Consider the following 25,834-nt stretch of genomic DNA (forward strand, 5'->3'; position numbering starts at 1 on the left):
ATTTGCATTTTAATGAGGGAAATAAGTATTTGACCCTCTCTCAATCAGAAAGATTTCTGGCTCCCAGGTGTCTTTTATACAGGTAACGAGCTGAGATTAGGAGCACACTCTTAAACTCTCCACCATGGCCAAGACCAAAGAGCTCTCCAAGGATGTCAGGGACAAGATTGTAGACCTACACAAGGCTGGAATGGGCTACAAGACCATCGCCAAGCAGCTTGGTGAGAAGGTGACAACAGTTGGTGCGATTATTTGCAAATGGAAGAAACACAAAAGAACTGTCAATCTCCCTCGGCCTGGGGCTCCATGCAAGATCTCACCTTGTGGAGTTGCAATGATCATGAGAACGGTGAGGAATCAGCCCAGAACTACACGGGAGGATCTTGTCAATGATCTCAAGGCAGCTGAGACCACAGTCACCAAGAAAACAATTGGTAACACACTACGCCGTGAAGGACTGAAATCCTGCAGCGCCCGCAAGGTCCCCCTGCTCAAGAAAGCACATATACATGCCCGTCTGAAGTTTGCCAATGAACATCTGAATGATTCAGAGGACAACTGGGTGAAAGTGTTGTGGTCAAATGAGACCAAAATGGAGCTCTTTGGCATCAACTCAACTCGCCGTGTTTGGAGGAGGAGGAATGCTGCCTATGACCCCAAGAACACCATCTCCACCGTCAAACATGGAGGTGGAAACATTATGCTTTGGGAGTGTTTTTCTGCTAAGGGGACAGGACAACTTCACCGCATCAAAGGGACGATGGACGGGGCCATGTACCATCAAATCTTGGGTGAGAACCTCCTTCCCTCAGCCAGGGCATTGAAAATGGGTCGTGGATGGGTATTCCAGCATGACAATGACCCAAAACACACGGCCAAGGCAACAAAGGAGTGGCTCAAGAAGAAACACATTAAGGTCCTGGAGTGGCCTAGCCAGTCTCCAGACCTTAATCCCATAGAGGGAGCTGAAGGTTCGAGTTGCCAAACGTCAGCCTCGAAACCTTAATGACTTGGAGAAGATCTGCAAAGAGGAGTGGGACAAAATCCCTCCTGAGATGTGTGCAAACCTGGTGGCCAACTACAAGAAACGTCTGACCTCTGTGATTTCCAACAAGGGTTTTGCCACCAAGTACTAAGTCATGTTTCGCAGAGGGGTCAAATACTTATTTCCCTCATTAAAAGGCAAATAAATGTATAGCATTTTTGGCATGCGTTTTTCTGGTTTTTTTTGTTCTGTCTCTCACTGTTCAAATAAACCGACCATTAAAATTATAGACTGATCATTTCTTTGTCAGTGGGCAAACGTACAAAATCAGCAGGGGATCAAATACTTTTTTCCCTCACTGTACTTCCCGCAGCTATAGGTGCAAGTACTGTTGTTGACACCATACATTGGTTGACGCAGAAAACCTTCACAAATGTGTGTAGGTTAGTCATCCCTGTATGTAAGCACAACTGAACAATGAAAACTGTATTTCATGATCAAATTATTTTCTCTTTTATTTTCCCTGCAGGACATTTTTGGTCAAGAACAGCTAGTCAGGTCTCATGCCACGTTAAAAACAAATGGGAACTCGGAAATCTCTGACTTCCGACTTCAGTGCATTCAAGACAACTGGGGGAAAAAATAGCTCCAACAGGAAAAAATTGTTTTGAACGGTCATTTGCTCTGTTTGCTTCCATTTGGTTCTTAAACGGTAAACGTTTCCATTACAAGATGTAATGAATACACCCCAGGTTTGATGAGTACATTTTGTCGTCAGTGCAGGCTGCAAAAGCCCATCATGCTCCCCACCTTCTTCAGCAGTGATATTCCAAGAAGGCTTTCTCTTGACTGTAAATTCTGTGCTGTGCTTTACCGTGGAGGGGTTGAGCTCCCAACATCCAAGTTAAATGTATTGTTATATCTTGTGTCAAGGGCGCAATTTTGGTTTAAGAAGTGTGTGTGGGCCGGCTTCCACATGTTCCTAAAGCACACCATTGCCTCGTTTTGTATCACATTCCAATGATAAAACTGGGGGGAACAAAAGTGCAATTTCAGAATGTGGGGGGGACATGTCCCCATCCCCAGTAAAAGTTGCGCCCCTGTCTTGTGTTATATTTTTTACATAACAGGATTGCTACTGTGGACATTTCCATGCCTAATGCTAAGCAACCATGTTCAATATTTACATTTTATTGCCTTGCATAATCTACACATAACAGGACATTGCCATGTGGCATGTGTAAGGCCCTGAGAGCCATAGTTATAGCCTTCTTGGTCAGGCAAAACTCAGACCCCTTACATTGTGTTGAACACTGAGTTTAAACCAAGATGTTGATGAAGTCACTGAGGTTCACTGTAGTTTCTAGAGGAAGCTTGGTGGTGATGGGCTGATGAGTTTTGTTGAAACAGAGACAAACGAGAAGAGAACACCATGCAGGGGAGAGAGAAACATGCCATGGTCTAGAAAGTGATGGATGGTGTGTGTGTGTTTGTTTGTTTATGCGTTTGAGTGTGTGTACACTACTGTATACAGTTTGCAAGAGAAAGAGAGAGATGGCATTTGGACAAAGATAACGGTTGCAAGTTACAGCAACCACCTTCAACAGGAAATGATGACTTCCTGTTGCTAAGCGATAGCACTGCTCTCTCGTATAGCCTCTCATCCACTAGACACAGCAGACAACACACAGCCACACACACTCAGTCACACAGTCTCACCAAAGACGGGCATTTGGCTGTTCGTCCACCTCAACCATGATGACAAGTCAGGATGGATTCTCCAGAACAGGAGACAATCTACTACAACCTCCCGATCAGGCAAGTACCAAACTTTGTCATGTAGAAAATAAGTTAATTTAATGTGCTCATATTTGTAATACACAACTAAATAAATCATTCGTCTTCTGTGAAACACCTTTATTGTACTGGCATTGGCCCATCTTATTAGAAAGGGTTTATATTGCATTTTGGCACTATGGATATCAACAGGCTCGTTCGTGTGTGTGTGGTTAGAGTTTGATGTCCTCTTAGATAACAGTTTGGGAGGATGGCCTCAACGGATGCTGAGGTGAAATTGGTTTGCAAAACTTTATTTTTCGCGTCGGTTAAGTTTTGAGTGACTTCAAAATACCTTTTGTATTGAGACGAAATGTGTCATGATCATTGATGTTTTAATAACACTTGAATTGTTGTTAATGTACTGTGTAAGCATTACATGCAGTGTAAGCATTACATTTGGTATTTCTAGATAAGATGTGACCATGAATCATACTTCGGTACTAGTCGGTACTACTTGAGGTCAGATGATACTGTATGGAAAGGGATGTGTTTTCACTTTTCCTAAAATAACCACACCATATTTTTATTTATTTTTACCCCCTTTTCCTTCCCAATTTTGTGGTATCCAATTGTTAGTAGTTACTGTCTTGTCTCATCGCTACAACTCCCGCACGGACTCGGGAGAGGAATGCGTCCTCTGAAACACAACCCAACCAAGCCGCACTGCTTCTTAACACAGCGCACATCCAACCCGGAAGCCAGCCGCACCAATGTGCCGGAGGAAACACCGTACACCTGGCGACCTGGTCAGCGTGCACTGCGCCCGGCCCGACACAGGAGTCGTTAGTGCGCGATGAGACAAGGATATCCCTGCCGGCCAAACCCTCCCTAACCCGGACGACGCTGGGCCAATTGTGCGCCGCCCCATGGGCCTCCCGGTTGCGGCCGGCTGCGACAGAGCCTGGGTTCGAACCCAGAATCTCTGGTGGCACACTGCGATGCAGTGCCTTGGACCACTGCGCCACCCGGGAGGCCTCCATAGTTTTAATACCTGTGTGTGCGTCATGTTTTATGTGCATTATTTTTTATCCAATCCTAAATTTGTGTACAGAGACTGGAGTAGTGTAGTTTCCTTATCGCCTTCAATGAGGAAGTCCCTGCCAGAATCGATGACTATCTGACTTGTGTCACCCTGACTATGCATGGGTTTGTTTCACATTAAAACTCAGACATTTCTCAAGCTCCCCACTATTGCCTAATTGATATGTCCCAGCAGGTACATTTGGCCTATCTATAGCGTGGATTTCTAGGATAAGTATAGGGCCAGGGGTTTCTTGACCACCAGTGGCTAAACTGTGTTGTTTCCCTTCCACATTTGCCTCCATACAGACTCGTGGCTCAACTTGCAACAGACAGAGACAGGTAGAGTGAGAAGAACCTCTATTTTAAATCTGCACAAAATATGAATGCTATTTTGCTATACATGCTTCCCACCACCAAGGTTTCCTGTATTACGGTATTGTGTGTAATCCCTCTTTCTCTCAGAGCTCCCCTGCCCGTAAACTGGGGATGACCAGGAAAGAGAAGGACACAAGGGTGGGTCCAGCTCCTTTGTTCTCCACATAGGGACATGGGTGGTAAAGCAGTAGGAGCTAAAGCCTCGTGCTGCAATGAGTATCATAATCAATGATGTTGTGTCTTGATTGTATTTGTCATTATCGAATAAACTATTAAGTAAGTTTGTACACAATCACTTTATGAACTGTGACTTTGACTTCGGCATTTCCCGAATACAGCACACACAGTAGATAACATGATCTATGTACTTTCAGGACTTTAAAGAGAATGAGAACCCAGAAGAGAATGAGAAAAGACACAAGGAGCAAGAGGTATCGTCACTATAACTTATAAGAATTGTGCTTGTTTTCATTGGCTTTTTTTCTACAGCAGTCCTTTCAGAGTCCCTATTGAAGGTTCATGTTTGTCCATCTTCTCTCTCTTTCTCCCACATCTTCTCCCTCCCAGCTCAAGTCGCTGTATAAAGAGCTGCTGTACACTATCACCCACAAGCTGGGGAAGCCAGCCTCGGCAGAGGACTTCACTGACAACCAGCTGCACCAATACATCAGAGAGGTGACAATCTAACCAAACAAACTCAACTAACCCTCTAATATACTAACCCTCTCATTTACATGACATCTATTCACACTCTCTCTGTCCTCAACCTTTCACAGACCAAATGCTGTGCTCTGATTATTTCATTGTTCAATACTAATACCTTGTTGCTATCAAACTACCCCTCCCCCTTTAGGCTTTCTCTATGGCAGTGGATGAACACCAGAGTCTGACAGAGAGGGTCCAGAACACAGAGGTGAGTTTAGCAGAGGAGTTTCAAAGGTCTATGAGAAGCCATTTGAACCAGCAGTATTTATCTTTACAGTATCTAAGGGGGGTTTTGTCGTATGCAAGAGTCCACCTATTATTTTTCTGAGTTCCTGAGTCTGAGTCTTGTCCACAGCCTCCAGTCTACTGTCTGATGGCCACTGTGAAGGAAGCCAAGGGCATCCTGGGAAAAGACGTCAGTGGTACGTTATCCTCACCTCAGATCTGTGAACGCAATTAAATTAACTTAGGGTTAGGGTAAACTATTTTGATTATCTGGAGTTGGCAAGAGATTTCTCTATTTAGGTTGGTTCGTTTAGGAACTAGAGATCTAGCAGAAGTTTTACTATCGTGGCCTGCGAATCCAACTATAGCTGACCTCCGGTGGGTTGTGTCATGTTGTCCCCAGGTTTCAGTGACCCATACTGCTTGCTGACCATCCTGGAGGATGAGAAGGAGAGCAGGACACGGCGGTCCAGACCTAAACCCCGTAAAGCCGTGGTGAAGGACGCCGTCTCGGACGAGAAGGTTTACACGACGGACACAAAGAAACAGACCCTCAACCCCATCTGGAACCAGACCTTTGTACTGTGCGTGAAGGAACGTTTACATAGCACCTAGAACCTATAAATATAACAAATCTATGAGTTTACTTTACATAGGGTGCCTTGAAATAGCCTGGTCCCTTGAACATCCTGACAAAGTAAACACTGAAGCTACTCCATGTGGTGTCTCTCATGGAGATTGTAAACATATTTCTTCCCCTGGGCTGGTAGGGAGTTTGAAGACACTACAGTGGCCAGCTTCCACATTGAGATGTGGTGAGTTTCCAGTAAACCACTGTTCTGTTAGGTTGAAGTAAAAGAAACTCAATCTGTTACTTCATATTCATTCTGATCAATCTCTCTCTCATAGGGACAAGGATGAGGAGTTGTCTCTGGCACAGAAGCTAGAGGAGATCCGAACCAATTTCCATGGACTGAGGAGGTAGAGCTTGCATACACACACACACTCGCACACACACACACACACACACACGTTATCCCAATGTTGATCGTTTCTGATCCCATTCAGGATGATCAAAGATGCTAAGAAGGAGAAAGGCCAGGATGATTACTTGGGAAACATTGTGCTGAGACTGAAGGTAAAGCAGTTCCAAAACACACATGCTCACCCACCCTGATGCTCACCAAGCAACACTCCTAATGTGTGTGTGTGTGTGCATGCGTGCGTGCGCATGTGTGCATGTGCGTGTGTGTGCGTGCGTGCGTGCGTGTGCGTGTGTGTGTGTGTGTGTGTGTGTGTGTGTGTGTGTGTGTGTGTGTGTGTGTGTGTGTGTGTGAAGGACCTGCATTGTACAGAGGATAACTGGTATGTTCTGGAGCCGAGGACAGAGACGTATCCAGATCGGGGCCAGTGTCATCTGCAGCTCAAATTCATCCATAAAGAGGTATGGAGCTCAAGTCCCTCTACAACTTTCTAGTGGCAAATTATGTTAAATAAAGCAGAATTGGTCAACATAATGAACACACAAAACCAAAATTGTCAATCTACACATCTAGTCAGACGGATGAGAGAAACACCCAAGGAGCAGGGTGGTCTTTCTCTTACAGTAACTGTGAGATAACTGTAAAACAGTGTTTTATTAACAGTTAGTAATAGTTGTTGATCTATAGTAAGCTCAGGTTATCACTTGTAGTTGGTGATATGTCTGCTGTACAATTGTATTAATTGTATGTGAAAAAATAATCTGACCAATTATAGTATTTGTTTGTCTGTGACAGAGAGACGGGACATTGAGTGATGGTCGTAGTGCTTACGTCAGCTACTGTGGGATCCTCCTGCAGTTTGTCCAGTCACACATCTCTCAGCAGCAGGTAATACATGTTCAGTTCCAACATTTGACAGTCATATACCTGTACATCTAGTGGTTAACCTGTGAAGGTAATACACCTGCCTCAGGGTAGTGTTCCATGGAAGGGGGAGTTGTGTGGGGAGGGACAGACCCTGTTGGAACTCTACGCCACTCAGAATAACCTCTCACCTTTCCTGCAGGACCTGGCGTAAGTAGGCCACCGCACACTCAAAACACATACACACATCTACACTCACATACATGTTCAAATTGACACTATATGTTTTATAGGAAGTGGATGGCCTACAGTAAACTATACCAGAGTTTAGAGGTGGACTCCTCAGTGCTGCTCCAGCAGCTGACCAGTATAGAGTACCACTGGCACCAGCAGGAGCTGCCCTACCAACAGGTAAGACAGGCTTTACTTTGCTTTTATTGCATATTATATACTGTGTATATCATTCACTAATGAAATAAACACAAACATATGTGTACAGAAACAGGAGCTAGGGGACTCTCTCCATGGTTTCCTGCAGTACGGACTGTGTCTCGTGGCCAAATACAGAGACATCTTTCCCCCAACGCAGGACGCTACCCCTCGCTTACACACACTGCTCAGGTACCCTGCTGTGTGTGTGTGTGTGTGTGTGTGTGTGTGTGTGTGTGTGTGTGTGTGTGTGTGTGTGTGTGTGTGTGTGTGTGTGTGTGTGTGTGTGTGTGTATTTATTTTGGATCCCCATTACCAACTGCCAAGTCAGCAGCTACTCTTCCTGTTTGTGTTGCTTCACAGTCCTCGCTGTTCCATAAGGTGTATGTTTATCTGTTTTTTAAATCTGATTCTACTGCTTGCATCAGTTACCTGATGTGGAATAGAGTTCAATGTAATCATGGCTCTATGTAGTACTGTTCACCTCCCACTGTCTCTTCTGGACTTGGGGATTGTGAAGAGACTCTGGTGGCATGTCTTGTGGGGTATGCATGGGTGTCTGAGCTGTGTGCTAGTCGTTTAAACAGACAGCTCGGTGCTTTCAACATGTCAATACCTCTCACAAATACAAGTAGTGATGAAGTCAGTCTCTCCTCCACTTCGAGCCAGGAGAGATTGACATCCATATTATTAATGTTTTCTCTCTGTGTACATCCAATGGCCAGCCGTGCTGCTCTGTTCTGAGCCAATTGCAGATTTCCTAAGTCCCTCTTTGTGGCAGCTGACCACACGACTGAACAGTAGTCCAGGTGCGACAAAACTAGGTCCTGTAGGACCTGCCTTGTTGATAGTGCTGTTAAGAAGGCAGAGCATCGCTTTATTATAGACAGACTTCTCCCCATCTAAGCTACTACTGCATCAATATGTTTTAACCATGACAGTTTACAATCCAGAGTTACTCTAAGCAGTTTAGTCACCTCAACTTGCTCAATTTCCACATTATTTATTACAAGATTTTGTTGAGGTTTAGGGTTCAATGAATGATTTGTCCCAAATACAATGCTTTTAGTTTTTTTAATATTTAGGACTAACTTATTCCTTGTCGCTCATTCTGAAACTGACTGCAGCTGTTTTAATAAACACATTATATATGGAACAATTCCTGATTCTACTTGACCCATCAGGTGTAAAGCCATAACACTTACATTTTTCCGACAGCAGACCATGATCGATAATGTCAAAAGCCACACTGAAGTCTAACAAAACAGCCCCCACAATATTTTGATCATCAATTTCTCTCAGCCAATCATCAGTCATTTGTGTAAGTGCTGTGCTTGTTGAATGTCCTTCCCTATAAGCGTGCTGAAAGTCTGTTGCCAATTTGTTTACTGTAAAATGTGTGTGTGCGTGCGTGCATGTGTGTGTGTGTCATATATTATGTGTTTATTAAAACAGAGCTAATGAACAACCTGTGTGTCGTTTTGTTGTAGGATCCTGTCTCAGGTCTGTAAGACACAGGCATTTCAGAAGCTGAACGCAGCTCAGTTTGACCTACATGACGAGATCAACGAGGCTGTGCATGTAAGTACATATCGAAAGACTACTATGAAGTCTACAGTTAATACTGTGAGTGATCCACAGAGCTATTACTCTGTAAGACTCAGTGTCTTTGTTTGCCTCAGTCTGGTACACAGGAGTGGTTCACCATAAAGAAAGGGTTACACCAGCCCATGACCAAGGTAGGCTACAGACAAAGGAAGAGAGACCCCTCCCACATATCAATTTCAAAGCACATCATGCACTTCTTTACACACTTTCCCTTTACACACATCCTGTAACTTTATCTCTCTTTCCACCCCCCCCCATTTCCCTCTTCCCAGGACCTGACAGAGACCGTGGGTGCTCTCTCTAGGCTGATAGGTGAAGTACAGCAGGACATCAAGCACAACAAGGACAGCTGGAATAGAGTGTTTGTCAGGTAAGAGACAGACGACCATGCAGAACATAAGTATAGTGGGAGGTGTCCTTGTCTGTCTTCAGTACGAAGAAGGTCTGGTTGTTTATCATATGAATGGGAATGGACTTGAATGGGGTTGTTTCTCTCTCTCTCTCTCTCTCTCTCTCTTTCTCTCTCTCTCTGTAGTGCTGTGCAGGTGGATGTGTTCACTGTGGTCTACCAAAAGCTGGACTTCCTGGTAAGTGGAGTCCAGCGTTTTTTACTCTCTACCCCTCTCTCTCCTCTGTATAACTCACACCTTTCCCCCTCTGTCTCCTGTAGCTGGCGGGGGAGGTGAGAGACACTCTAAGCCTGTTGGAGGGTGAGATGGAGCAGAATCTAGCCAATAGCCTGTTCCCTCTCTACCTAAGTCTACAGGTCATCCACAAAGACAAGGCCTTCCTACAGAAAAGGTCAGAGATTACTCCCTTATGCTACATACTCAGTAGTACACACTACTTACACACTACTCCCTTACACATACTCAGTACTTCACACTACTACACTATATGATAGAGCTAAGACTGTTATGTTGTTTCAGGGGTAAACTGTTGGAGCTGACTAACTTCCATGAGGGCTTCCGTGAGGCGCTTCCCTATTGGTTGAAAAAGGCCTTCCGCACCACTCAGGACAGGGTGGAGAGAGCTGTACAGGTGGACCAGGTAACATACTATTATAACACTACACCTAGAATAGAGTGGAATTCCACCCACTCCTCAATCAAAACTACCATTCTCCCGCCCATTCTCCTTCCAGCAGAGGCGGGACTTCAGCCCCTTCACAAGGTTAAATACACACACCTGCAGGCAATTTGTGGCAGCCTGACGAACCTCCAGTTGATACCTTTCAGTGGTTGTAGTAGTTCAGTAGGTTATACCTTTTACCTGTTGATGCATTTATTGAAAATAAACAATCTGTACCATCCTATCATCCCTGCTATTACATTCTATGATTAAAATAGGCTATAGCCTTTTGAGCTGTTCTCCGTCTCTCTGTGTGTTCTTACCGACACAATTCCACGGTAGCCCATACCAACATCAGCAATACAACCTATACAGTCCTTTCAGTCTACCAGTTTTTACAATAATTTAATTGAATAATATAATTAAGTAGAATAGATACCAGCTAAAATATTCACTGTACACCTTAAAGTGGCACTCCAGTCTCCTTTTCACCTCATTTATCACCTGATATACTCAACAAAAAGCACATCTCGATAGGTGGTCGAGGTATCCTCGTGATTTGGCACAAGTGGGGGGATTGGACTTTCCTATTTTGTTCTCTATTGCTCCTCTATTTTTCCCTCCAAGCACGGAGGAGGCCGATGACATCAGAGGGCACCATCAGACCAACTCCCTGAATGGCCTACATCTTGAAGTTCGCAACAACAAAAAAATACTATTTTCCTCAAAACATATTTTTGTCTACATTACTGTATTTATACGTGGGATATTGTTTTTCAACAGGAAAAGTAAAAAAAAATGTCTGGCGTGCGTCTTTTAAAGCCAGGTAAGATACTCACTCACTCCCTCCCTCTCTCTCCTGTCTTCCCCAAGCTCCAGCCGCTGCAGCTGGGCCCGGTGCCCATAAAACACAGCTCGTCAGCCGTAGACCTGGTGACCTGCGTCCAGCCCATCTGTCAGCTGTGGGAGCAACTCTCCTGGCCAGACCCTGAGGAGGCCTTTATGCTCATGGTCAAACTCACTGAGGTACTGCATCATAAACATACATTGTCATGCAAGTACACGTAGTATCTCATCATGACTAGACAAGGACATGCTCTATCATACACACATTTACTGTTGTTGGCATACACGTTTTTGCTCATTTTTTCGCGTGTGTGCGCGCGGTGTGCGTTCAGGACGTGTGTAAGATTGTGATGAACTACTGTCGTATCCTGAAGGAGCGCGTCAGGGAGCTGTCTGAGAACTCAGACCCCGGCAGCGCTGTCAACATGGTGAGGGGAAGAACACTCCTCCCTCTATCCGCTTCCACTTTCATTTACTTTCCTTCTCTTTCTACTTGTGTCCATCTCAACCACAGTTTTTGTGTGTCTATCTCCTCTTCTCTCAACTACATTTAAGTGAATTATGTTCATCGCCATCTCTCTGTGTCTCTCCCTCTTTCACCCCCCCCCCCCCCCCCCCAGCTGTGTGTAGTAGTGAATGACTTGGAACACCTTAGGTCAGTGCTGATCCGCCTGCCCCAGCAACTCAACTGGGCAGGGCTTCGAGAACGCACCCTTCACGTGATAGGGGACCCTCAGTTCCACAACGTGCTCAACTCACAGCTGCAGCATGCACAGGGGGTCCTCAACAAAGAGATACGCTCTGCCTTAGAGACCGTTGGACGGAAGGTAGGGGTGTAGGAGAGAGCGGTGGGGTTCAATGGAGGAGAGTCAAAAGAGACCTAGGCCAGGGCTGCGTTCAGTATGTTTTTACGTTCCCAAACGCTTCAGAAATTGGCCTATAGTCACCTTCATTAATATAGTTTATAGTTATTGAAGTATCTCTCTCTCGCTCTCTCCAGCTGAATTCAGACATTGCGATGTACGTCCGCAGCATGTCTACTCGATGCAGAATCCCCTCCAAGTCCACTGAAGAAGTAAGAAACTGGCGTCAGCCATTTCCGATTCAGCAATACTGAATTTATAGACAAACATTTCCTTGACTTATGAAAAGCATATTACTGTAACTGACATGAACTGTTCCATGTGTCCCTTATCGTAGGCTGTGGTTCCCCTGATAAAATATCTGGAGAGAGAACTGCAGTACATGAATGAGAACCTAGTCCAAGAGAACTTCAACAGGTACAGGTACTCACACGTACACACACACATACCTGTAGTGCCGATCACACACTCACCTGTGGTCCAACTGGTACTGAACTGGTATCACCCTCTTTGCTCCAGCATACCTGTATGAATATCTTAGAGGAGTAGTTGCCAAGCATTTCACATATTCTCGTCATCTCCACTCTTCCTTCCTTCCCTAGTCTGTTGACTCCGTTGTGGACTAACTCCATAAGGACCTTATACCAGGTAGCTACACAGCAGAAGCAGGAGGATGGACTCATGGTGTTCTGTCAACGTCTGAAATTCACACTCCAGGTTAGTATGCTACTGAGTACACACTCCAGGTTAGTATGCTACTGATTACACACTCCAGGATAGTACAGTACTGAGTACACACTCCAGGTTAGTACGGTACTGAGCACACACTCCAGGTTAGTACAGTACTGAGTACACACTCCAGGTTAGTACGGTACTGAGTACACACTCCAGGTTAGTACGGTACTGAGTACACACTCCAGGTTAGTACAGTACTGAGTACACACTCCAGGTTAGTATGCTACTGTGTACACACTCCAGGTTAGTACGGTACTGAGTACACACTCCAGGTTAGTACAGTACTGAGTACACACTCCAGGTTAGTACAGTACTGAGTACACACTCCAGGTTAGTATGCTACTGTGTACACACTCCAGGTTAGTATGCTACTGAGTACACACTCCAGGTTAGTATGCTACTGAGTACACACTCCAGGTTAGTACGGTACTGAGTACACACTCCAGGTTAGTACGGTACTGAGTACACACTCCAGGTTAGTACGGTACTGAGTACACACTCCAGGTTAGTACAGTACTGAGCACACACTCCAGGTTAGTACAGTACTGAGTACACACTCCAGGTTAGTACAGTACTGAGTACACACTCCAGGTTAGTATGCTACTGTGTACACACTCCAGGTTAGTATGCTACTGTGTACACACTCCAGGTTAATACATTATTCTTAAATACACACTTCAGAACATTTCTGACTGTGTGTTGCAGTGTCTGGAGCAGTGTTTTCATGCTGAGGGGAATGGACTGCCACTGGATACTCTTCACATTGACAGCTACAAGGTGAGTTCATGTTGGTTACATTGCACATTATATTGTTAGAAACATATATGGTTCTATAAGGACATGTAGAAACATGAAATGGGGGGGGGGGGACCTTGGGTTATAAACACTATACAATAACTCTCTTTCCTCTCTCTACTCATTCATTGAGATTCTGAAAGCTCATCTGACACACAACTCTCTCAACTGCCAGCAGCTCATAGAGAAATTCCTGGATAGGAAAGTATGGGAGCAGGTAAGAGCCTATTTTATTTGTTGTATAACAGTAAAAAGCATTGCTATAGAGAATACATTGAATCTGTGTTTGTGTGTAACAGAAGGTTTACAGTGGAGAGAAGTACGGCGCGGTCACACTCCTAGCATCCTACAGGAGGTCTGACCATAGACTCAGAGTGGAAGTGTTGAATGCAGCTAACCTCCTACCCATGGACTCCAACGGTAATTGGTTCCCTCTCCTCGTCTCCTAGACAGGTCTACTAGACAGGTCTTCTTACAGATCAGGTATGTCTCCTGTCTCTCTCCAGGTTCCAGTGATCCGTTTGTCCAGTTGCGTCTGGAGCCTGGTCATGTGTTTTCTGAGGTGGAGCCTCGCACCACCCAGATCAAGAACTGTGACCTCAACCCCCTGTTCGACGAGGCCTTCGAGTTGTAAGCGCCAGCTCCAACTGCTGCCCTTCCGCCATTACATTGGTGGCAGCGGATAACCCAAGTCTCTCAGATCTTTTCCACTTTAACCTTGCCTCCTACTCATCCCTACCCGTAGGAACTATACAAGTAATTATCTCTCCCATATCCCACTCTTCATTCCCCTCTTCTTCTTCTTTACGTACTCCCTCTGTCAGTCTGGTGTCAGTGGAGCAGTGCAAGGCTGCGGGGGCATGTCTGGTGGTGACAGTGTTGGACTATGACACCCTGACAACAGACGACTTCGAGGGGGAGGCCTTCCTGGCTCTGAAGGCAGTGCCGGGGGTTGGAGGGGGATCAGGGGAGAGACAGGGGCACCAGCCAGACCCCTCCCCAGCCCAGATACGCCTGCCGCTCATGCACCCCAAACCAAACGGTATGATTTGGAATTCAATTCTGTGAAAATTAAACACAAAACGTGCATGATACTGAAGTGTGTGTGTTCTCTCCAGATGACAGTATCCTGAAGCTGTTGGAGTCAAGGAGAGGAGAGAGGGAGGCTCAGCTGTTTGTGAAGAAACGCAGACAGAGAGAGAAACAGTCACAGGAGGGGAAACAACAATAACACACAGCTTCATCCAAAAATATACATTTGTTTTATTTTTCTATACCAAAACACACAAAATGAAACACTGTTGGTGGATGCAGTAGGACAAGGTGTGAACTTTGTGCCAGGTCTATGTATAGTAGTGATCATGTCTTTTCACTGGTTATCAACACACCCACACACCCCTGCTGTTTCCAAAGCCTGACACCTGATGTAGTCAGGTGACATACAACAACTATGTATATTTGACACGAGTTTGACATACTGTGAAATATCTAAATGCTTACAAATGTAAATTATGCCCCAAAAACATTATACATAGATTTTTATTAAAAAAGGCTGGCATTTGAGTTAACGTGAAGCGCCTTGTTATTAAATGAAAAATCGGCATAATTTCAGACTAAACAATTGAATAGTACATTTTTCTTGATTGTGTTAACATGCTCCCATCTTTCCGGTCAACAAAGAATAATAATATTACAGACTGCAACCTGAGTCAGTCACGCACAGAAACTATCTGTAAGAAACACAGACTGCTGCGGCCAAATAGTTTAACATGGCTTTCCTTCCTTCATCTGCAATTTCTTTGTAGGCTTCCACCATATGTCCTTCCTGTAGTTTCAGATCAGTGTGAAGGAGGCAAGGAGAGGAAGCCTTTTTATACTATTGAGATGCAGCCCTATTCTTCCTCGGACTAGAAGTCTCATTAGCAAAACAATAATAACTAACGGTAAAAACTAAAACCTTGTACTCCTTCAAATGGTGGCCCACTTAGGCTGCATCATGAGATGGCTGTCTGGATCATGCATGCCTTTAGATTTGTAGATTTGATTTAGATTTGTGGTTTAGCTTGTAATGGTTAAAGCCAGGTCTGTGGTTAGAGAGCTGATCCTGAATCATTTCTTATGGAAAGGTAGTACATGTAAAAAAAGAAATCTGATCTTGAATCAGTGACTATATGGACCCGAGGCTGGTCTTTGGGCTGGTCTTTGAGTGAGGATACCATATCTATATCTGGGCTATAGATAGTTGAGTTAGGTCAGGATAACTGATCTAGGTTCTGTTCTGGGCAAAGGGGGCACTCTGTAGAGCTGGTGCAGCTGTCACACAGTAGACCATGTCCACAGGGCAGAGAGACCGATCCCTGCTCTCCACACGTCACACAACATTGACACTGCTTTCTATACACCACCTGGATAGGGGGATGAAAGAGAATAGTCTGCTGGTTAGTTGGGGAATGTTTCACATCAACAAGCATAGCTCTGTGTGTATGCGAGTTTGCATGTGTATACTGCAAATATCGGTGTGTCTCCTTTACCTGTTCCACAGTGTGTAGACATGTACAGAGCTGGGCCTGCAAACTGAGGACAGACTCTAGAGGCAGTCTGTGGAGCAGCTGGAGCTGGTGGAGGCCCAAGTGAGGGTTCTCTCCTGTCCTCATGCTCTCCAGCGCCTCCTGGAGGAGGGAGGTCTGTCTCTTTGCCACCTCCTCAGACTGCCTGGCCCGCTCCGCTTCAAGAGCCGACCGACCGGCCGAGCCACGAGACTCCTCTGCGTCTGACTTCAACACCGCCCACGACTGGAGTGAGAGCGGGATGTAGAGCGAGGGGGAGGGTGATGAGAGAAAAGAGGGAGAGAGCAACAGAGGGAGAAAAGGGGAAGGAAGAGAGGGAAAATGTTTTAGTCTGACCCATCTGTTGGTTTATTAGTGTACACTAACATGCACACACACAAACCCACACCTACTCCCACTTCCCGTACCTGTGCTGTATGTCTCCAGGTGTGGTCCCAGTGTTTCAGTAGTCTGTTAGCATCGTCTAGTTCCTGTCGGACCCGGGCTGTCTCCATGCTCTGGCCCATGGTGGGTAGCAGGGCCGGGGGCGTACCGGGAGAACCCTGGCCTGATGGGTGCTCCCAGATACTACTGCTCATACCATTCAGACCTGCAATACAGGAGACACGGAACACATGAGACATGTATTTAGCTGAGATGTTTTTGGAATGTATGGGAGAATTAAAGAATTATCCACATTTTAAAATCCTCTAATTTCGTAAGATTTGGGCAGAAGAATACATGATCTAAAAAGATATCCACAAACCTAAAGAGCTATGCGATGGCCCCAAGAAGCTGCTTTCTGATTTGCTGGGCTGCGATAGATGGGAGGAGAAGAATGGCGATTGGTGGGCTCTGATTGGTGGAGAGGGCGAGGGGGAGCTGAAAGGGGCAGAGCTGCAGAGGGTTCCTGGAATGTTGACAGGAGCAGAACTCTGGAGCTGATTTCCTCCTGCAACATCAACCAATAATTTAATCAATCAATCATGAAATTCCACTCAGGTGTATGCATGTGTCTAGGCTCCATACTCACCCAGCATGGCTCTGGGAAGAGCAGAGCTGCTGTCCAGACTTTTCTGCAGGGCAGACATGCCAAAGTCATTCAGGTCCAGGTCATCCAGAGCTGACTCTATACAACACATTATCAACCAAAACATCAGTCTGTCAGGCCTGTCCCACATTATCAACCAAAACATCAGTCTGTCAGATCTGTGCCACATTATCAACCAAAACATCAGTCTGTCAGATCTGTGCCACATTATCAACCAAAACATCAGTCTGTCAGATCTGTCCCACATTATCAACCAAAACATCAGTCTGTCAGATCTGTCCCACAGCAATCAAGTGATCCAGTGGCAATATTCTTCAGAGATATCCCATGCAATTGCCCCTCAGGGATAAATAAAGTTTTTTAATTGAATGGAATGTTAGGAAGTGAACTACAATAGTCAGCTAATTTTACAAAATGGCTAGCTCCTCTGACTAAGAGTAATAAGGGTTTAAAAAGTCTACTGTGCCTGTGTGACTGACTCACCCACTACAGACTCGACGGTGTCACTGGTGGGGTAGAAGGGCAGTGCGTTGGCATTCATGCCCGAGAAGAGGCCTGGTGCTGGGGCTCCATGGTGGAGGTGGTGGCCCTGGTGGAGGGGTCCAGGAGGGGCAGGGCTGGGAGGGGTGGCTGCTAGGCTGGAGGGAACACTGGAGGACAGACTCAGAGGACTACCAACTGGGAGGAACACCAACAGGTCCTAGAGAGGTAGAGACCGAGAAGGGTGGTGATGGTATCTTCTATACAGACTGGTGTAGTTATTGTACAATAAGCAATGTCGCCTAATAGTTTCTGCATTCAACAATGTGATATTGCTGCCTTACAGAGACATCAAGACAATGAATGACAAGCTGGCTGAAGCAGCAACAGACACCCAAGCCAATAATGTGTAATTATAGTTCGAAGCTGGTTGATTTTGACACCAATAAAACGGTACCTGTTTGCTGTGATGAGACGCCATTTCTCTGTTGCGCTGGTCCATGGTAAAACTCTTCTGTTTGGCATGGTCTTCCCTCTCGTACCCCGGTGCCCTACCGTACCCCCCCTCCCCAGCCCAGGGGGAGAGGGGTTCGCCTCCCCCACACACGTCCTCACACAACGACAGCACCCTCCCTAACAGGCCCTGTTCTGCCACACACACCCCCCCTGATGGGGAGAATGGACCTCCAGACAGAGACCCAGACCTTCCACCTCGGCCCCCAGGGCTGGAGCATCCTTCCTGGGCAGGGTGAGGGTCTTGGGGTCCTGGGGGGAGAGGTGGGGAGCTGGGGGTCTGAAACGAGGGTTCTTCACTGATAGGGGGCTCTAGGGGACAGGAGGAGAAAAAGAGTAGATCAGTTACTTACTTGCTAACTATCATTTTACAACACGATTTTGCTAACTTTCATTTTACAACACGATTAGGGTGTTGAGACACTTACTGTTGTCAAGGTGTGCAAAGGCACAGAAGGGGCCCCGGGGACAGCTGCCACACTGCTGCATATCGTTACACTTCGTGGACTTATAGATCTGGAGAGGCACATCAGACAAAACACACTGTCATTTAATATAGAGTTCTTATTTGTGTTAAGCAAATGTAGCCAACTCGAACTTTGGCACAAATCTGCCAATGGTATAAAGGGATGACGTAGTTGTAATTTGAGACAAGGAGCATGTTTCTGAAGTTAGGACGGACCGCACCACGTACCTCAGGGTGAAACTGCTGCTCTGTGCGTGTGTGGCAGTACTGGCATCCCTCTGCCACCTCACACTTACTGGGATCTCCCCACTCCTCACTGTGCTTCACCGCTGGGCACGGCAGCGCTCTGGAGAGGGAGAGACCCCGCACACTTTAGTATTGTTTTTGGGACACAAGTAAAAAATATATTTTTTAAAACAGTTCAAATGGATGTGTGCATGTTTTGTACCTGTATTTGTGTTTGTGTGGACTACGCCGCCTGTCTTTGCTGTTGTGGTAGTAGGGACAGGCGTAACCTTGGCGACACAGACGAGGAGGCTTTTTACACAGATCTGTCTTGTAGTGGGACAACACATAGGTGTTATCTACAGAGAGAGAAAGGGAGAGAAATGTAGCATCATTGGAATCATGGCCTTCACATGGAACCTCCATTGATCAATTAAAGGATGTGTATATTCGTACCCTGCCAACGTGGTTCCTCACTCAAGATCTTCTCAATGAGGGCGGTACTGGCCGCCAGCCCCGACTGGCCCTCCCCCCCTCCTCCCTCAGCAGCCCCCGACCCCCCCTGAGACTCCATCACCTGCACCTCCCTGGAGAGGGGAAGAGGGGCGCACATGGCCACGAGACCCGTTAGAAAGTGGAACAATGGCTTTGGGTCATTAAACTAAACCTTCATTTGAAGAAGAACAGAAGATGTGTCTCCACTGCACTGTATACTCCTGTACCTGACGTCGTAGACGGGACATCGTAGATCATGTGATCCGTGTGCAAAGGCGCAGTGGGAGCCGTTCTTACTGCAGTGGCCCTTCCCGTCCGTCTCGTGGATACAGGAGCCTGTCTTATAGTACCTCAGGTGGTACCGCCGCTCTGTGTCGCCCGCCGTACGATGCAGGTACGGACATCTGGAAATCACAAACGGGGAAAACAAACTACACATCTTGCTGGGTCATGTGATATTGTCTCAGAGCCACAGTCTTCCTCATTAGCATTCCCCTTGTGTGTGTTAATAGGCTGAGTGTGTGAAAGTGATAATGTGTCAGCACTTCTCCTGATCTGTCTGAGGCATGGCCCCGGGGGGGGGGGGGGGGGGGGGGCTGTTTTCAGCTGCAAATCACAGCAGTCAACAATGATCACCTCAGCTATTCAACTGAATGGGTACACCTCATTGATAAACAGTACCCTCCATCTGAAAAGAAATCTCAATCTCAGATTCTTAGGTGCTTTATTATGCAATGTGGAGCATGTTCTGTGTATCTTTAGGATGAAACTCATCAGACCGATTGTCGGTCTGCACAGTACGGGACGTTTGTTCACTTGGTGTGTTATAGGGACCACCCTCTGTTGGCCATTGACGGTCATAATTTTCGCCCGTTTCTACATGTAGAATCGGTTTGCAAGTTACGGCCGGCACTCTGTTCAGAGGTGCAAAGAACTCTCAGCGGCAATCCTACCAGTCTGTCCATGCCTTTAATGTGGGGAACTCAAGAATTGACCTAATAGGGCAGATTTGAGACCCCACAAAAACATTGGCTTCAGTGCACCATAAAATAGTGACTTAAACAAGTGTGTCTTTTGTACCAATAGATCAAATCAAAAATCTGCCTCTTCCTCTCTCACACACACTTACTCGTCCCCGTCAGAGCAGGTGCCCGTGCCCTCGTCGTATTTGGTGCAGTAGACGTCTGGGCTGTAGTTGAAGGTTCCGTCCCGCCTGCGGATGGGCCTGCGGCGCCGCTGGTTCAGAAAGTGCCAGTGGAAGCATGCAAAGGGCCGGTGCTGGGTACACTTGTGCTGCACAAACAGAGGACACTGTTCTGTCCTGAACTCCTTCAGATACCTGCATAGGAGGGAAAGAGAGGAAATGGGTAGAGATATAGGAGTAGTACATTAGTGCATGTCTTATATTTAATACCAAAAAAATAACAATAGCAAGCTGCACTTATTAGTTATCACAACTTTTCACCTATGTTGCAGATGTAAACATGTCCCTCTCAGACTCGCTCTCAAAAACACACCGACACATAAAGACAACTTATGAACCACTTATGGACCGTTAGACCAATTAAAGTGTCTTACACTGTAATTTGACGGCATATTATCATATCCTGACACAAAATGTCCCCAAACAGTCCAGGGCTACTGTACAGATCCAAACCACGCCAACTCAGTCAACAGTAGGCCTCTCACTTATATTGCCTAACTACAATTGGTACACACTAATGCAGATCAGAGATAGCTGGTAAAAAATACTTAAATTCAAACCCGACAGGAGCAATTTAACTAATTATCCTAACGTCAGTGGTGTTTGGGTGTGTTTATACACGTGAGGTTGTGTGGTCTACGTACGTGTAGTGTTGAGGTTTCTCAGGCTGTACGTGCAGGACGTTGGCGGGAGACGTCGTGCCACCTGCGGGCGAGGAGGATGAGGAGGAAGAAGGTCCACCGGAGGTCGTAGCCCCCGTGTGTGTTTTCGACATGTTTTCCTCTTTGAAGCTTTTGTACCAGCGTTCTGTTTCCAGTGTGCGACGAAGTCCGCATTCTTTACCTTTGCGCGCTTGCGCCTGGTACGAGGAAGTGGAAGCGTCAGTTCGAAGGGTTTGCTAAGAACTGTGGGACATGTAGTTCAACATTGTCTGTCCACTTTGCCTTTAAACTGCAGTCAGTGCAGACACAGAAATATAATTTTAACATAAAACAATTATCTTTATTAGACGGAGCATACATACAGTTGTACTTGACGTTTGAGTCACACATATGAAATGTGTTATGTGCAAACCAAAGCACTTCCCTCAAACCCTGTGCAAATAATAAATAATATTACACGGTTTCCTACATGTGTGTGGTCATTCATTAACTATTCGTTACAAAACATGCTCAACTTTTTATTTAACTTTCAAACAGAATTTTGCAATTACTACTTCCAAGATACCACAGACGACTGAAGTTACTAAACTTTTCCTGCAGTTTCAAAACTGCAATCTTTTTTTGTAAGGGAAATATGTACAAAAAATGTAATGCAATTCTACTTATGTTGCCATGGGGTAGAGATTAATAAAAAATATCTGTTTTTCCGCTAATTTCCTAAAATTCTAATCCATTTTGCCATTGGGTGGAGACACATTTTTGCAGTTTTAAAGCTAATTCCCTGAAATTCTACACATAAGTGACTGCTTATGCCTGGAGACAAACATGCCCTTATCTTCCATCAGTGAGAAAGAATCCTTCTTTAAATAAAAAAAATACACTTACTGTAGCAGTTAACAGATCCATACAACTATGGTATGAGTGCCTCCATCCAACGAAACTACACTTCCCAAGTTACGCTTACACACAGGTGTTCAGAGCATGCTAAATAACTAATTAGCACAGGTGGTCGCCTCTTGTCTGCCATCTCTTCTCGTAACCAAGCGCTGTAACATGGATATATGGTCATGTGGGAACACCAAAGGTGTCAGCATGCTACAGTTCAGCTGGTGCCTAGCAGAACTCGGCTAGCCGAACAAATGTGCTTGCATTCTCTCTTAAATTCCATGATCATCTGGATGCGACTTCCAAATCGAGGGAAAGGTCATCTCTGGATGAACTATCTAATGTTAGCTAAATGTAGTAATAAATAATTGACAATTCTGTGAACTGTCTTGGGCAAGTTTTAAATTGACACAATACCTCTTAGCAAAGGTGTCAACTAGAGATGATGTGCAGGGATTTGTAGTCTTGCATGATGTGGCGCAGTGGTCTAAGGCACTGCATCTCAGTGCTAGAGGCGACCCTGGTTTGATTCCAGGCTGTATCACAACCAGCTGGGATTGGGAGTCCCATAGGGCGGCGCACAATTGGCCCAGCGTCGTCCTGGTTAAGGTTTGGCCGTCATATTAAATAAGAATTTGTTCTTAACTGACTTGCCTATTTGTTTTTATTGAACTTTTAACTAGGCAAGTCAGTTAAATAAAGATGTCTACTTTGATGCTAATGAACATTTTTTTTAATCTTAGAGTAAATATAGACGAATATATTGATTAAAAGTCACCTTGTCCGAGAGAGAATTAAATGATTATGAAAACGTCACGCCAGGGTAAGCCTACACAAGACACAGCCCTGTTTCTAAAATCCCTTATGAGAAAAATGAATGGTGGAAAAACAATTGGAACCATTTCCCTGTTTGACCGCTAGGTTTTATGGGTATTATGACACCTCCACTGTGTGGCTCTATTGAAGAATCCCTACTGTTGACCAATCTCCAGGCTCCGAACTTCAGCTTGTCTCCAGAAAAATGTCGTTTGCCCGAACAGCCCCTCAAAAAAATCTCAAAATTCCAAAACTTCCTCATAATATATGCACGAACTCTACCGAACTTTTTCGTCTGTGAAGCATGTGGACGCCTAACCCTATCAAGGTGTATATCAATGTAACCTAACATTTTTTCCTTGTTCTTTCTCGCTGATATGAAAGATAAGGTCCTTACGCTTCCAAAACCATACCGCAAGCGATCCATGTTAATGTTTAGACCGAACCTCGGATCTTAACAAAACTCCCCCCGACTAAAGAAGTCTTTGTTCAATGACTCTTATGTGTCATTTAATAGAACTGAGAGACATGATCAAGAGCTATAGTGATGTCATTCAAGTTACACAGAATTGTTAGAACATGTTGAGACATGTTATGAATCCCATTTTGTTAAAAAAACAAACATTGAAATGGCAATATTTTCAACCAAACGATTTTCCTATGTCTCGGCTGCTGATTGGCTACAGAGGACAGACAACAACCAATGAGAGAGACGTTTTGATGGAGTTTAAACCAATGGTCTCACGAGTTTCGAGTTCTCAACCAACCGGATTTATAAACGGTTAGTTGACGTCATGGGGAAATATAACATTTGACTCACTTCCCCAGTTATCGTTATTCGTGGTGTGTGTCTGAAGGAAACGGAGTAACTTTAAATACATTCAGTTTTGGAATAATCCGGCAGTTACCAATCGGTAAGTAACTTTAGCGGTTGTGGTAGTTTTCTTACCAATCACAAATATTTCAAGTTGACGGTCTTAAATATGGAACAATAGAATTCCAATTGGATATCTGAGCTGGCTGGAGGCTAAATAGACTTGGTTGGCTACAGTACTGTAGGTAAATTACGTTAACTTGGTTTACTGCATTTTCTTCTTTCTATATAGCTATTTTGTTATTAAGAATGTGACTTTCGATTCGAGCAGGAGCGTGAGTTTTAATGAACGTTAACGTTGCTATATGGCATGTTGCTAGCTATCGTTAGCCATAGTGCTAATGCGCTTGGTTGGTTAGTGGTCGATCAGTGTTGTAGCTGTACGTTTTTAACGGTCTCTTTTATACAGTAAGTGTCTTCGTTTTGCTGGCGTTATACCCCCAACGACTCGTTAAATTGATAGCAAAACGTTCTTGACGTATTTAATACACTTAGCTATAGCGTTTGCCCGCTCAAACGAACAGAGGTACGCACTGCAGTGCAAAAATACGAAATGTTGGAGGGCAACAAGTTAAGGCGGGGAGGTTTGTTCGTAATCAAGCGCGCTGCTGGCACCGACGAGACTCCACTCGGAGCTGTACCTAGGGGAGGGGGAGTATTCAAATTAACGATTGTTACAATTGTTGCGAGCTTTGCAACAATCGTCACTACCTAGCAAAGGTGACAGGGCCAATTTTAAGCGTTTTCGGCTGCAACATTTGAGCTGTTGGTTTGAGGCAACTGAACTTGCAGCATATAGCCCAAGGTCGTAGACGTCGTGCCTCGTTTTGAAAATCTATTTCAAATCCGTATTGCCCTCTTCAAATCCCAGACTGACCATAATCGCCGTTATTTAAATTTTCTAGTAAAATGGCTCGTACCAAGCAGACCGCCCGCAAGTCCACCGGAGGAAAGGCGCCAAGGAAGCAGCTCGCTACAAAGGCAGCCAGGAAAAGCGCGCCATCCACCGGAGGAGTAAAGAAACCCCATCGTTACAGGTACTGGGAGCAGTTCAACCGGTTTTCCAACATTATAACAGTTCTAATTTCACACATTTTTAGGATTAATATCTAATCTAACATTGTACTGTTTTTATTCCCCAGGCCAGGAACTGTGGCTCTGCGTGAGATCCGTCGTTACCAGAAGTCAACTGAGCTGCTGATCCGCAAGCTGCCCTTCCAGCGCCTGGTGAGAGAAATCGCCCAGGACTTCAAGACTGACCTGCGTTTCCAGAGTGCTGCCATTGGAGCTCTCCAGGTAAGATCCACACTGACTGCTGCTATCACACTAATCGTATGAGGCCTGGACAGGGCAAACTGGAACGATAACAATTTTTATTATTCCCATATTTTGTGATTTTTTTTTTTTTCTTCCCACTTTCTCTTCTCTCCAACAGGAGGCCAGCGAAGCATACCTGGTGGGTCTGTTCGAGGACACCAACCTGTGTGCCATCCACGCCAAGCGTGTCACCATCATGCCCAAAGACATCCAGCTGGCCCGGAGGATAAGGGGAGAGAGGGCTTAAATGGTGTTCAACTGCCTGCTCCAGACATAATCCTATTAATCTTTTTTTTGTTTCCTTTTTTTTGTAATGTATTTTAGAATAAGATCAGTCATTCCACAAACCTCAACTCCGATCTGGCCAATGTGAGGAAAGAGGAATGTAGGAATATCTGCTTTAATTGCAAATGAGGCTTGTTTTTACATTGAGTAGAGGATAGTGTAATACTTGACTGTTCAATCAGATGCCCTCTTCAAATGTTAACTGGCTCATTTTGGATCCTGGTGGATAGTATAGGCTCCAGATGAGGTTGGAGCTCTTGCTTGTGGTTCAAGGTGTGTGGGGGGAGAAGAGGGATTCAAGATGACTGAATTCTTCTCAGCTGCCAGGGGAAGGAATGGTCTTGGTCCTTCATCAATTTCCACCCTCTGTCAGCATGTCTTGCACAACACCTCACTACTACATAGTGGTGTTGGGATTTACCTCTTGACACTGTCTGGGATGGCCAGGAGCATGACAAAGCCCCCCTGTATATTCTGAACTGCTTTTTACATGTTATTTTTCCAACATACAAAACCTTGGCAGCTACATTTAATACTATTTATGGAAGCGTTGTCACATTGTAGTCTTTCTATTAAATGTCTTTATGAATAAATGCTCATGTGTTTGTGGTTCTTGTTCTGAGGATAATGTGTCTATCCACTAGGGGCTTTTACATTTGGTGTTCACAC

The 25,834-nt window shown here is 45.2% G+C and overlaps 3 protein-coding genes across 5 annotated transcripts; 2 read left to right on the forward strand and 1 right to left on the reverse strand.

Annotated features, from left to right (window-relative positions):
* Positions 1-2,636: 2,636 nt before the first annotated feature.
* On the forward strand, positions 2,637-14,909 carry LOC115201254 (protein unc-13 homolog D). Its single transcript, XM_029764729.1, has 34 exons — positions 2,637-2,803; positions 4,154-4,186; positions 4,310-4,360; positions 4,597-4,653; positions 4,790-4,897; positions 5,076-5,135; positions 5,283-5,349; positions 5,556-5,736; positions 5,923-5,967; positions 6,062-6,133; positions 6,221-6,290; positions 6,492-6,596; positions 6,931-7,023; positions 7,109-7,209; positions 7,293-7,410; positions 7,499-7,620; positions 8,919-9,009; positions 9,111-9,167; positions 9,309-9,406; positions 9,572-9,623; positions 9,707-9,837; positions 9,966-10,086; positions 10,981-11,133; positions 11,286-11,381; positions 11,574-11,780; positions 11,954-12,028; positions 12,154-12,233; positions 12,419-12,533; positions 13,257-13,328; positions 13,480-13,563; positions 13,646-13,766; positions 13,853-13,976; positions 14,171-14,388; positions 14,465-14,909. The coding sequence occupies exons 1-34, from the start codon at positions 2,741-2,743 to the stop codon at positions 14,575-14,577; spliced, it is 3,354 nt and encodes a 1,117-aa protein (XP_029620589.1). The 5' UTR covers positions 2,637-2,740; the 3' UTR covers positions 14,578-14,909.
* On the reverse strand, positions 14,590-23,495 carry unk (unk zinc finger). Of its 3 annotated transcripts, none has more exons than XM_029764730.1 (15): positions 23,087-23,495; positions 20,971-21,185; positions 20,252-20,461; positions 19,350-19,526; positions 19,084-19,214; positions 18,851-18,986; positions 18,631-18,748; positions 18,365-18,452; positions 17,881-18,248; positions 17,427-17,643; positions 16,926-17,021; positions 16,659-16,844; positions 16,321-16,502; positions 15,878-16,138; positions 14,590-15,751 (listed from the first exon to the last, which is right to left on the reverse strand). In XM_029764730.1, the coding sequence occupies exons 1-15, from the start codon at positions 23,114-23,116 to the stop codon at positions 15,599-15,601; spliced, it is 2,568 nt and encodes an 855-aa protein (XP_029620590.1). In that variant the 5' UTR covers positions 23,117-23,495; the 3' UTR covers positions 14,590-15,598. The 3 variants fall into 3 exon arrangements, with proteins under 3 accessions (XP_029620590.1, XP_029620591.1, XP_029620593.1); XM_029764731.1 differs by lacking the exon at positions 23,087-23,495 and adding an exon at positions 21,874-22,263; XM_029764733.1 differs by lacking the exons at positions 20,971-21,185; positions 23,087-23,495 and adding an exon at positions 20,701-20,892.
* On the forward strand, positions 23,470-25,758 carry LOC115201258 (histone H3.3). The gene is made up of 4 exons (XM_029764738.1): positions 23,470-23,603; positions 24,469-24,600; positions 24,706-24,859; positions 24,999-25,758. Exons 2-4 carry the CDS (start codon positions 24,473-24,475, stop codon positions 25,125-25,127), a joined length of 411 nt encoding a protein of 136 aa, XP_029620598.1. The 5' UTR covers positions 23,470-23,603; positions 24,469-24,472; the 3' UTR covers positions 25,128-25,758.
* The last annotated feature ends 76 nt before the right edge of the window (positions 25,759-25,834 follow it).

The sequence above is a fragment of the Salmo trutta genome, chromosome 10 (genome assembly GCF_901001165.1).
Source record: "Salmo trutta chromosome 10, fSalTru1.1, whole genome shotgun sequence".
NCBI classification, from domain to species: domain Eukaryota; kingdom Metazoa; phylum Chordata; class Actinopteri; order Salmoniformes; family Salmonidae; genus Salmo; species Salmo trutta.

Bases quoted from the DNA above. Each gene is read 5' to 3' on its own strand.
- LOC115201254 (XM_029764729.1), top strand. From the start codon at position 2,741: ATGATGACAAGTCAGGATGGATTCTCCAGAACAGGAGACAATCTACTA. The intron at 4,898-5,075 runs GTGACAATCTAA...CTCCCCCTTTAG, and splicing joins TGCACCAATACATCAGAGAG to GCTTTCTCTATGGCAGTGGA. The intron at 7,411-7,498 runs GTAAGACAGGCT...ATATGTGTACAG, and splicing joins AGGAGCTGCCCTACCAACAG to AAACAGGAGCTAGGGGACTC.
- unk (XM_029764730.1), bottom strand. From the start codon at position 23,116: ATGGATCGCTTGCGGTATGGTTTTGGAAGC. The intron at 19,527-20,251 runs GTAAGTGTGTGT...TGTGATTTCCAG, and splicing joins ACCTGCTCTGACGGGGACGA to ATGTCCGTACCTGCATCGTA. The intron at 15,752-15,877 runs GTAAAGGAGACA...CCCCCTATCCAG, and splicing joins GTCTACACACTGTGGAACAG to GTGGTGTATAGAAAGCAGTG.
- LOC115201258 (XM_029764738.1), top strand. From the start codon at position 24,473: ATGGCTCGTACCAAGCAGACCGCCCGCAAGTCCACCGGAGGAAAGGCG. The intron at 24,601-24,705 runs GTACTGGGAGCA...TTTATTCCCCAG, and splicing joins AAGAAACCCCATCGTTACAG to GCCAGGAACTGTGGCTCTGC. The intron at 24,860-24,998 runs GTAAGATCCACA...TCTCTCCAACAG, and splicing joins CTGCCATTGGAGCTCTCCAG to GAGGCCAGCGAAGCATACCT.